Source organism: Fistularia commersonii, chromosome 9 (genome assembly GCF_037954325.1).
Source record: "Fistularia commersonii isolate RoL2024-O1a breed Wild chromosome 9, RoL_Fcom_v1.0, whole genome shotgun sequence".
In the NCBI taxonomy this organism is placed as follows: Eukaryota; Metazoa; Chordata; class Actinopteri; order Syngnathiformes; family Fistulariidae; genus Fistularia; species Fistularia commersonii.
In genome coordinates, this window is record NC_141292.1 from 12481195 (window position 1) to 12493549 (window position 12355).

Here is a 12355-nt window from a genome sequence, read left to right on the forward strand (position 1 = left end):
AATCAGTTAAATAATATATAATAATATACTTCAAATATATTCTTATATTTAGTAATATAAATATTTTAAGTAAAAAAGTAAAGTATGTCCAAAAAAATTGTCCATATTCCCTGTTGGAGGATGTTCTCTCCCCTATTTTAACCTCTGATATCATCTTAAATGGGTCTAAATTTATCCACAAGATGATAAAAATCTCATGCCCTTGAATTATTTGAAAAAATGAAGTCAAATTTAAAGACGCTCAATAGAACTTGCAACTGTATCTGTATATATTATCAGAAACAGGAAAGATTATTAGATTGGTAAGATAAATGAAGTACAATGTCAGAATATCCAGCCATCCATCCAGCTCCAAGTCCGATGACATGACCACTAACTCTATCACCCTTATGCTTGAACGTGGTTTTCATTGTGGATGAGTAACAAAACATACATTCAGACCCAGACTGGGTAGTTTCTCTTAATAACGCCCTTCCACCGTTATCGCCCACACGTTCATTCAAGTCTCATGGCTCAAGAACTCATAACTCTTTACATGCAGAGCAGGTCTAGACCACACGCTTTAGCAATTATTATCAGAGACCCAACATCCCCATGAGCAAGCACTTGGCAACAGCATCAAGGAAACACTGCCTTTTGCAGAAACCTCGGCCAGATCTGAGCTCTGTGTGGGCGGCCTTCTGTCTCAACGGTCAGCCAGAGAGAGAGAGAGAGAGAGAGAAAGCAGGAGGTTGATAGAGATAGAAAATGGTATGGGGGGGTTGGGAAGGACAGGCTCAAATGCAGCTATTTATTTCTACTACAACTAGTAGCAATGACAGTTCCATGGATTAATGATACAATAATACCTTAACTATTCATAATAGAAACCAGTGTGATGCAAATCCCTATTAATTATATCTCACTACTGTGTATTTAATAGCTTTAAAATGATGGATATGCATATGAGTTCATTTTCATAGTGCTTTTTACTGAGTTATATGTCAAATGTAGCCATGGAACAAAACCCAGATTTTCACAATTTTTTTGTTCAGATTTTGTGACATATAATAATTCATCTTTCAGTGACAAGATCCCGAAAAAAACGCAGTACTAGTGAGATGTAGGGAGGCATCATCCAATAAACATGTACGTGTCCTGCCTGTAAACAAAGATGACTGTTCCAACAGTGTTGAATGGGATCTAATGACTGGTCTCATAAGCACCACAAGTGACGAACTTGGGCGCAAGAGGGTTAAATATGATTTATTACATTCAAAACTGGAGGTTTTAAACACATTTTTACATCAGTGTAAATGTGAACATATTTGAAAACCATTTCAGTGTTTTGCCCATGTATGAGTTGTGATTAGTTTTTACCAAGTGCCATTTGCAAAGTAGAATTTCCTGGACTTAATTCTGTGATGTCCAAAATGCAATTAAATAATAAGATAAATGTAGCACGAATTTCAGATTGAGCTCAGGCAGGAATAATATCATTAATATAAAATGAAACCAGAACCGATCTATTATACAAAAGACCAAAAAGAAAATGAAACATTCAGGACTCCCGGACCTATTCCTATCCGTCTTTGTAAAGTGGTGCTCATAAGTAATTCAATATACTCAGTTTTAGTCACCTCAAATCTTTGGTCCTGCTGCCTGCATGGTTACATTGTCTTGCATCATGATTAAAGAAATCTGGGCGATGAAATGTGTTTGTGAATATGTGTGATTTGTGTACAGAAAGCAAGCATCTTAAGTAGGGAATGCAATACCAGTCACTGCATTTGGCGGTTGATTAATATAGGAAATTTAAATAGCCATGCAATCTTTCTTCAAGCTGTGATTAGTTCTCCCTACTTTTCTGTCTTTCTTTGCAGTATACGAACTCACACCGGCTTCTCGACTAATAAGTCTATGTATGCACATCTCGTACTTTGTATTCCCCCTGCTCTATGTGTCCTTGCAGACGGACTGCCATTATTTTTGAATTGCGTGTAACCGCGATGTAATCGCTTGCCTGAATGAGATTTCTTGTGGCCAATTTGAGTAGACGAAGAACGTTGATACCTAAGCGTTAATAATGCAAGGTATCGCCAAAGAAAAGGCATTTAGTTGGGCAAAGAGACAACAGACAGAAAGAGACAAGGCTGCTGGCTCATTAGTTGTGTCGCATTTTGTTTAAGCATAGTCCACTTGCTGGTGTGGTGAATTCATCATTTAATTTTTCACAGACGGCGGATATGATACGTTGTGCGCGTTTTCTGAAACACCATGACACCAGAGTTTCTCGTGAGCCTGTAATAGTCGCTAAAATGATGTGCTGTGTTGGGGGTTTTTGGTCGCTCGGTGGTTTTGGCAACGCAGTTGAGCCAAAGCAGAAGGCCACGTCAAATGGGGTCAAGTTTGTTTTTGTCATGGAAATATACAGGCATGTTGAGAAATCTGTCATCCAGCCGGTGACTTAATTCAAAAGCGTAGAATACGATGTTCTGTCTGGGTCCGTCCAATAACAAACAAGAACACAAATAGATTAATTCTGTTGCCTTGAGTGACGTTGTGTAAATTTCCAATCAATGCGACCCGTGATCATAACATGAAGCCTACTGGCTCGTCACAGTTTTTGTTTTTAAAGCAAAAAAAAATCCTTTTGTTTTCTCTTTCAGAACGGTCTCAATGGGTTACACCTGGCCTCAAAAGAAGGTCATGTAAAAATGGTGCTGGAGCTCTTACACGCTGGCATTGAGATGGAAGCCACCACCAAGGTACATCCTTCTATCTACATGTTTGCTCTTTCTTGCAATAAACAAAAATGCAGCCAAATATTATATACCATCTTACAGACAAATCTCTCTCAGTTTGATCAAATATTTCTGCAACCACATTGAAACTCAAAGTAAACAGCAATATGAACATGATTACAAGCAATAAAGCGATACAAGCAATTTCTACACGCAATTCTATTAAGTTTGTGATGCATTCAGTCATATTAATTTTGGGTTACATTTGTGTTCTTGTACGTGTGTGTGTGTGTGTGTGTGTGTGTGTGTGTCGGGGGGGTTGTTTGTGCCCTTCAGAAAGGCAATACTGCTCTCCATATCGCAGCACTGGCAGGGCAGGAGAAAGTGGTGGCTGAGCTTGTAAACTATGGTGCCAATGTTAATGCCCAGTCTCACGTAAGCTATACATATACCGCTGCACATTTGAGTGTTTGACCCATATATTAATGTAAGGATCAGTGTATTTCCGAGATTAAATTTCTGCATGTATATGAGTTATTTATCAAATTTGTCATCAACAGAAAGGGTTCAGTCCTCTCTACATGGCAGCACAAGAGAATCACTTAGATGTGGTCAAGTTCCTGCTGGAAAACGGCGCCAATCAGAGCCTTCCAACTGAGGTATGCACGGCTCATGATTGCCTGTGGAAGTTATTTTTTATCAGCCACTCTGATGAAATTACCGAAATCGATACACAATGAATGACATCAAGTAAAAGGAATGAAAAATAAAAAAATATGCAATGTATATTGAAAAAGAATAATAATTAATAGAACAAGGACTAAGAATGTGTGTGCTGCAAGCAAAACCAATTGCTTTTTCTATAGGAAACAATATATTCAATTTCAGTGATGTAAATATAGTTTGACGGACAGTGAAATTAACCTCTTATAACGTTGTTGTCTCGAGAGAAAGAGGAGTTTCCTCCTACCTTCTGTAATTATAGAAAAGCACAATATGATTCTCTTCTGACAAATGGAGTTGATCTGTAACCATAAGTTGATGTTGGGTTTCATAAGTTGTTCTATCTATCTATCTATCTATCTATCTATCTATCTATCTATCTATCTATCTATCTATCTATCTATCTATCTATCTATCTATCTATCTATCTATCTATCTATCTACCTACATACCTACCTACCTACCTACCTACCTACCTATCTATCTATCTATCTATCTATCTATCTATCTATCTATCTATCTATTGCTAAATAGATAGAGCTAAATATTGAAAGGAGCTTCCTGTTTCACTAATATTGGTCTCGAGACTTCAGGTGTCATTTTCATGGAGTGTATAGTATGATTACTAAACAGTGACAAAAGCGCATCCTGTTTTGGTCTGTGACTACAATCATATCCTCCTCTTTCATCCTCCTCTTATCATGTTGCCATGTTTGTAAACCCGTTGTCAGGATGGTTTCACGCCCCTGGCAGTGGCCCTGCAGCAGGGCCATGAAAATGTCGTTGCGCTGCTGATCAACTACGGCACCAAGGGCAAAGTCCGTCTTCCTGCTCTGCACATTGCCGCGCGAAATGACGACACCCGCACCGCAGCAGTGCTTCTCCAAAACGATCCCAATCCCGATGTTCTCAGCAAGGTATATATTCTCTTCAATGTAAACTTAAGGGTGAAGCTCTTTAGTACAAACATATCTTTGTCCTTCATAGTTTGGCTCAAATTGTTATTTATCTCCATCACGTCGTACAATGAGGTCCATAGTGAACTATTTCCAACTGTTTCCTTTTTTTCTGTAGACCGGTTTCACTCCTCTCCACATTGCTGCCCATTATGAGAATATGAGTGTGGCCCAGCTCCTGCTGAACAGAGGAGCCAATGCAAACTTCACCCCCAAGGTCAGTAGTCTCAGCTCCTGCAAGCTCAGAAACAGCACCCAAAAAGTCAAAAAACATCATATGCAAAGAGAATAATCAATAACCGTGAATTGGTGACTTCAATTCTTGCATTCTCTTTACTAGAACGGTATCACTCCCCTTCATATAGCCTCAAGGAGGGGCAATGTGATGATGGTCAGACTACTGCTCGATAGAGGGGCTCAGATTGACTCCAAAACGAAGGTATTTCGATCCATTCTGCTCTGCAGAGCCAACGCGTTCCTTTTGTGCTACTATGAGTTTTATTTTTACACCCCATCTGTCACGGCCTCCTGTAGATTTGTTCATTCCCAATGTAGTTCCGCACATATTCTCAGAATGCCCTTCTGTTTTTCTATCATGCCTGAAAGGATGAGCTCACTCCTCTCCACTGCGCAGCTCGAAATGGTCATTTTCGTATCATTGAGGTTCTGCTGGAACACGGTGCTCCAATCCAGGCCAAAACTAAGGTAAACGGATTGAATGAATCTCTCGTCCACTTCAGTAAACAATGACCCCTGATGTGTGTTTGCATATGTGTGTATTTATGAGTCATCAAGACAAAGTCTTCAATTTTTTGACATTGGAACATGATGATGTCTTGAGAGCACCAATACAGGTTATTTTGTCAGTAATGGGAGATGGCGGTGAAATGTAATATTGTGCAAATCTCACATTGAACAACCTTATAAACTCATAACTAAGTTGGACAAAATGGACAGCAAAGAAATACTGTTTGGCTCATTATTCATGGAGCGTACACCCTCAGTTAGCCATGGTTAATGGCATCAATTACATTGTCCATGTTCTTGTCGGCTAATTTCTTCCGCTTTTGTGTTCTTTCTAAGTGAGCCTAAACGGTTTGAAATTGATTTAGGGAAAAACGTAAAGACACTAAATGCATATGAGCAACGGGATGATCTGATTTTTTTGGTTAATTGAAGAGTTGAGAAGTTTCACTGTGAATCATTTGAGTCAGACGGTCATATTTATTCACCGACATCCGTTTTTCAGGTAGATAGTGTGGATATGAGGCTTAATTGTAGTCGGAGATGAGACATGAACGTCTCAGTCTTAAATAGTTTGGTGGTGGTGACAGCTTTACTTTATTCATACAAATAAATCTGATCGGCTGATAGGCGGATCCATTATCAGGCTAGAATGTCATTTGGGAGTGAGTGATGAGAAAATAGTGATGGGTGTCATCCAGATAGCAGTGGCATTACAAACCCTGGTGGTGGATTACTGTGCCAAGTGAGATGATGTTTTTGAGAAAAGAAGTGGACCCAGCTGTGATCTGTGAGCTTTCCCATGATTAAGGTCATCAATTTGGACGCCTCCCCTCAATCCAGATTCTCTAAAAGAGATTTGGATCATGCAGATTTTTTTCTGTTCGTAGATACCTTGTATAACATCGATATATACTCTTACCGTGTTGTCCGATATTGGGGGAGGGAAGCTGCCCTTTCACTGTCAAACTGGACTTGACTGAGGGTTGGCATTGTTGTGCGTCATGGTGGATTGCAGGTTTTCTTTACTGGAACATCCGAAGAAAACAAGCCGGTAGAGTTGCAAAAGAAGGATTTCAAAAATGGGCGATATGACCCGCATGATGACAATATACAGCATCAGTTACATACTTGTTCCGGCGTCTTGTTTTGCCAGCTATTTTTAACTACTATTTCAACACCAATCTTTCCTTTTTGCAGAATGGTCTTTCCCCTATCCACATGGCAGCTCAGGGGGATCATATGGACTGTGTCAGGCAGCTATTGCAGTTCAATGCTGAGATCGACGATATCACGCTGGACCATTTAACCCCTCTTCATGTCGCGGCCCATTGCGGTCACCATCGTATGGCCAAGGTCCTACTGGACAAAGGGGCTAAAGCTAACGCGCGTGCCCTGGTGAATATGTTTTGTTGTTTTTCCTTATCTAAATGCTCAAAATTACAGTGTTAGTTTATGAGTGATTTAATGATGAAGATTTGAATATCTCCTGGACTGACCACTATGTTATGAAAATTATGAATTCCTTGTTGTTTAGTTTTAATCATCTTTTTTGATCATCTGTCAGATTATTATCATATACAAGGGTTTATCCTTCATAATACCTAAATGACAATCAGAAGTCCTATCAAGGGTCAAATCATTGCATAATAACATGATGCCCATGATGCTATGTATGTTTGACTTTCTCTACTTTCTCTGTCACTCCAGAACGGTTTCACACCTCTCCATATCGCTTGCAAGAAGAACCATATGCGTTCAGTGGATCTGTTGCTGAAACACTCTGCTTCTTTAGAGGCGGTTACAGAGGTGAGATAATGTGACTGCTTTTGAAAGAGTCTTGAAGTGAACAAATTTTAGCTGTCCTGGTAAGAACAGAAAATTTCTCCCGAATGAATTCCTTATCCTAGTAATACCTGACTTTCTTAATATTTTCCAGCATTTTTTTTTTCTACCTACTGTAACATTTATTTAATTAAATTATAATTTCATGTAGATATCCATGACTTCAGTTACAAATTTTAAACACTTACCAGTATTGATAAATTCAAATGACCTGTTTTATGTCTCTGCTGACTTTCTTCCTCTGTTTGTACATTCACAGTCAGGTCTCACTCCTCTTCATGTAGCAGCTTTCATGGGCCATCTGAACATAGTAAAGAACCTGCTCCAGAGAGGGGCTTCACCCAATGCTTCCAATGTGGTAAGAAACCAGTATCAACAACTTGTGCGTTTTTTAAATACTTTCCCGATAATAAAGGTTAGCTTCAGGTGTCCCTTGAAAATATCTTTCATCTCCAAAGACAGAATGGCAGTTTTTTTCCAAGAGTTTGGCAGCAGAGCAATGGAAGTTTTAGACTTGAATGACCAGTCTGTAGGAGGTGTAGGCTGAAACACAAGAGTTGAAGGATGACTGAAAAAGGGATGAATGAATAAGAATAAGAACAACTTTGTTATCCCGAAGGAAATTGTTGTGCCAGAGTTTCAAGTAAAACATAACAATAATAAATAATAGTAGAAAACTGTATAAACAGTATAAAAAAAGGAGGGAGAATAAGAAATGCAAGTAAAACTACAAAGTGTCTAAGTAACAAGTCAAGGCTATAAAGTGTCTTAAGGTCTTAAGTACAAAGATTTTGAGATTCCCTGCGGCTGAAGGGAGAGGAATTAAAAAGTCTGATAGCCTCAGGTCAGAAAGACCTCCTGTGGCGTTCAGTGGAGCTCCTGGGTGGTATCAGTCTACGACTGAAAGAGCTCTGACAGGATGTCAGTGTCAGAAAGATCTGAGCCTCCTGAGGAAGAACAGGCGGCTCTGACCCTTCTTAAAGATGGCGTTGGTGTTCACAGTCCAGTCCAGTTTATTGTCCAAGTGGACACCCAGGTACTTGTAGTTGTCCACAATGTCCACTACTGCACCCCTGATGGCGACCAGGTTCAGGCCCGTCTCATTTCCAGAGAATGAAAATACATTTTGTTTTTGAACCTGATTTTGGCACCCAGATAACATATTAGGTGCAGCGGTACAATAAACATGCTGTAATGGTCTGAACAGCAGAGTCGGATGTGGTGCTGCAGTAGTCCACAACTTACAAGGTGTCTCACAAAGCAAAATATCCACTTTACTTTTGTTTTGTGAAGGCTCGCTGAAACATCTGGAATTTTACAAAGTCTTCACATTTACTTTTAATGATTCATGATCGTATTTTGGGTGGATTGGGGGATAAAACACAGATAAACCACTCCAGGAGACTGCTTTCATGCCCTTTAAGAGTCATTGAAGCCAATCTCTGACAGCGAACAAATGATTTTGCCTTCACCGACTGGGATGAAGATGCAAGAGGTACTGTCCAGCTGAAATACAGCTTTGCAGTGTATCAAGCCCCTCATAACATCATCGGTGCTTTCTTATACTGTGCCAAACCCCATATTTTGTGATCCCAAAATGTTAATCCGAATAGGAAGTTCATGACAGTTTAGCACCATTTTGATCTCCAGTTGCAGATCCATTACTGTCATCATTTTCCCTCGTAATTGTTCTTACTCGTCAAAGGTGGTCAAATGAACATGAATGTAAGCATTTTGAAACTGTTGACGGAAACATTTATACATGTTTGGACCGGCACCAATTGTTTGTTATTTACAAAATGTAAAGCACGAGAGACAAACTAATATTTGGGGTTTTGTCAGATTTGAAAGAATTGTCATTTCTGAGCCGCCTAAGTTAAAATGCAGCTTACTTTTTAAATTAAGATTGCTAGTCGGAACTCGAACCCCGGGCCATAGACGGCGTAAATTTATCTTTGGCAAAATTAGAAATCATATGGATGATATTAAAGGTTTTCTACATCATTGAATCAAATCATGAGCTACACACACAGCTTGTGAATACTTTAATGTTTCCATTGCATTTCCCCACCGGGGATCAATAAAGTATAACCTTATCTTCTGTGTGATGGACTCTATGGGCTTGGTTTTCCCCAGAAAGTGGAGACTCCCCTGCACATGGCCTCCAGAGCAGGACATTGTGAAGTTGCTCAGTTCCTGCTGCAGAACGCAGCACAGGTGGACGCCAAAGCAAAGGTACAATTCATGTTGTGTCACTTGAGCCATTCATACCTTTGAAATTTTGGAGGATGATATCTCTATTGCGTTATTTTGCTCTTTCCAGGATGACCAAACACCCCTGCACTGTGCGGCCCGCATGGGCCACAAGGAGCTGGTTAAGGTACTTCTCGAGCACAAGGCTAACCCCGATTCGTCTACAACTGCAGGCCACACGCCTTTACACATCGCCGCACGTGAAGGTCATATACACACCATTAGAATTTTGATGGACGCCGGCGCACAGCAAACCAAAATGACAAAGGTAGGCATGGACTACTGACTTTTAGATTTTTGCATGACTCTATTTTGCTGCCCGGTCAAACAAATTCTCTTTTAGCTTGTATCCACAAATTGGGGTCATTACAAATAAACCGTGTAAAAATTGACAGCGAGATAACGAGAATATTGTTCTTTCATTCTTTGTTGTTTTATTGTTTTTGTTCTTGAGCAGAAAGGCTTCACTCCCCTCCATGTGGCCTCTAAATATGGCAAGGTGGACGGAGCTGAGCTCCTGCTGGAGAGAGGCGCCAATCCTAATGCAGCAGGCAAGGTGAGACAGACCGTTTACGTCCCTGATGCTAGAGCTTTTAACAAGGTTGTGAAGAATGATTCAGTCTAAAAGCATTCCTCCAAAAAAAAAAAAAAAAAAAGATGATTTTGGGCTGTTTGATAGAATTTCATGGTATGTGCTTCATTTTATACATGTTTCTGTGTGGTTTCGTTCACGTGCGTCTGTGGGTTTATATACGTGTACATGTATATGGTTGTGCTTGACAGAATGGTCTGACACCCCTTCATGTGGCGGTCCATCACAACAACCTGGATGTTGTTAAACTCTTGGTCAGCAATGGAGGATCTGCACACAGCACTGCCCGAGTAAGATGCTCACATACTGTATCTGTCCAAAAGCAGTGTGCCAACAGATGGTTTACACACAAAACCAAACAAATTCAAGTGGGTGTGTCGCAATAAAGCACGCAATAAACAACATGCCAGACTTTGTCCTCTGAGCAACTCTCGCAGCAGTGTTTTGATCTTGAATAAGTCATGAAGGTTTTTGAGCAGCGGTGCCATCTTCTGTGTCTTTCTGCCCTTCTCTTTGCAGAACGGCTATACTCCATTGCACATAGCGGCCAAACAGAACCAAATGGAAGTGGCCGGTTGTCTGTTGCAGAATGGCGCGACACCCAACGCCGAATCACTTCAAGGCATCACGCCTTTGCACCTCGCTTCACAGGAAGGACGACCAGACATGGTGGCTCTGCTCATCTCTAAACAAGCCAACGTAAATCTGGGAAACAAGGTATTAATAATCGTACGGATTTGATCATTCATTTGATCACCCTACTTCCTATCAAATAACAATGAGACTTTTGGAGCGTCACAGACTGGTGTCAGAGAGAGCTATTTATTTAAACACAGAAATCTGTTTAGATAAATAGAAAGAAGAAACATTCTGGCATTAACTGTCTTGTACTTTCTAATCGAGTCCGATAAAAAAAATGTTGGTTTTTTTGTTTCACAATTTCCTTCATGAATCCAAGGTTGGATAGTTTGCATTCAAGACTTGGCATATTGTACATGCACATCTTAAAACTTATTATCATTCAGCTATTGCAAACAGTGGTATCTTGATTATTTCGACTGTGATTCAGTTACATTAATACATTATCTGAGGCTCATGGTTTTGAAGGAATCAAAGAAATACTTAGAAAGAATGACATTGCACTTGTTAACCTTTGAGTACATCAAACAAATCTGTCAAACCCACTCCGCCCTTCTTTTTCACATTGTCAAGATTTTAATGTGCTATGAGTTTCTGACTCATTTTGCAGGTTCACGCAAATGGGATTAATATCTGTCCAACTATTGTTTTGTTATACCTGTAAGAGTCGATTAATCTTTTTAATTCTTTCTGGTCTGTCCTCAGAATGGTTTGACCCCACTGCATCTCGTAGCTCAGGAGGGTCATGTGGGCATCGCAGACACTTTGGTCAAACAGGGGGCTTCCGTTTATGCAGCTTCTAGGGTAAGCTAAAAGTAACATAATTAAATTATTTACTTAACAAACTATACCTTTTTTCTCTTTTTTGAATGCAACCTTTTGCTAAGAAAATTCAATTTTTAAATGTTTCAAGTTTTAAACAAAGTTTAAAGTAGTTTAATGTTTCGTATTGCTGTTGTTGTCAGTAGGATTTAGAAAGATGTATGAGAAAATTTAAAAACAATTAAGATATTGCTCCTTTTTCCTGCTTGTCGCAGATGGGTTACACACCCCTTCATGTGGCCTGTCACTATGGTAACATCAAGATGGTGAAATTTCTTCTGCAGCAGCAGGCCCACGTGAATAGCAAAACAAGGGTACACTATGTCTCAAATGCTGTTAGACATGACCATATATGTGTTTATTTGTTTATCATTTTACCATCTGCACATATATCTTTGGAAATAAATAATGTGTGTATTAGGGGGGGCATTAATTAAACTGATGCTTTATCTGTTTTTTTTTTTCTTCTTCTTTTCAGATGGGTTACACCCCACTGCACCAGGCAGCTCAGCAGGGTCATACTGATATTGTAACCCTATTGTTGAAACATGGAGCTCAGCCAAATGACGTTACATCGGTGAGGCACTTAAACCAGCTTCATGTCTTACTTTTATCCCTCTTCAAAGTCAACATACGAAGCTAAAATCCAGATTATTACACATACAGGCCACAAACATTGCACATACAAACCTGCAGGGTTCTACAGTAGCCACAGTGCGGTTTAGTAGGGAGACACCCCACTAATAAAGTGGGAGGGCTCATCCTGAAGTCCAAATTTATCTTCCCTTTTTTTGAGCGGTTTCAGCTCCAGGTTAACTCCAACAGTGAATTAACTATTCAACCTCCTGCCTGAATGCAGCTTGGTCACCGTCTCCAATGATGACTGTTGTGTCGTCGACGAACTTCAAGAGTTTGATTGACCGGATCTGATTGTTGTACTCCATGATCAGACAGATTGGCCAAATATATTATTTTACCAATGATAGGTAGTTTATACTGATAGATCATTTAACCAGGTTCAGCTTCTGAGAACCGTACCTCTCAGAAAAATTCCACTG

At 39.8% G+C, this 12355-nt stretch overlaps 1 protein-coding gene across 5 annotated transcripts in view; it reads left to right on the top strand.

Annotated features, from left to right (window-relative positions):
• Positions 1–12355, top strand: part of ank1b (ankyrin 1, erythrocytic b) — a 72403-nt gene that overhangs the window by 33375 nt on the left and 26673 nt on the right. For all 5 annotated transcript variants that reach the window (XM_086152518.1, XM_086152521.1, XM_086152522.1 and 2 more), the window contains exons 3-20: positions 2649–2747; positions 3060–3158; positions 3284–3382; positions 4178–4363; positions 4521–4619; positions 4743–4841; positions 5009–5107; positions 6347–6544; positions 6857–6955; positions 7251–7349; positions 9128–9226; positions 9315–9512; positions 9702–9800; positions 10028–10126; positions 10356–10553; positions 11181–11279; positions 11513–11611; positions 11776–11874. In XM_086152518.1, the coding sequence (XP_086008644.1) occupies positions 2649–2747; positions 3060–3158; positions 3284–3382; positions 4178–4363; positions 4521–4619; positions 4743–4841; positions 5009–5107; positions 6347–6544; positions 6857–6955; positions 7251–7349; positions 9128–9226; positions 9315–9512; positions 9702–9800; positions 10028–10126; positions 10356–10553; positions 11181–11279; positions 11513–11611; positions 11776–11874 (2166 nt within the window). The remainder of the gene's footprint in view (positions 1–2648; positions 2748–3059; positions 3159–3283; positions 3383–4177; positions 4364–4520; positions 4620–4742; positions 4842–5008; positions 5108–6346; positions 6545–6856; positions 6956–7250; positions 7350–9127; positions 9227–9314; positions 9513–9701; positions 9801–10027; positions 10127–10355; positions 10554–11180; positions 11280–11512; positions 11612–11775; positions 11875–12355) is intronic.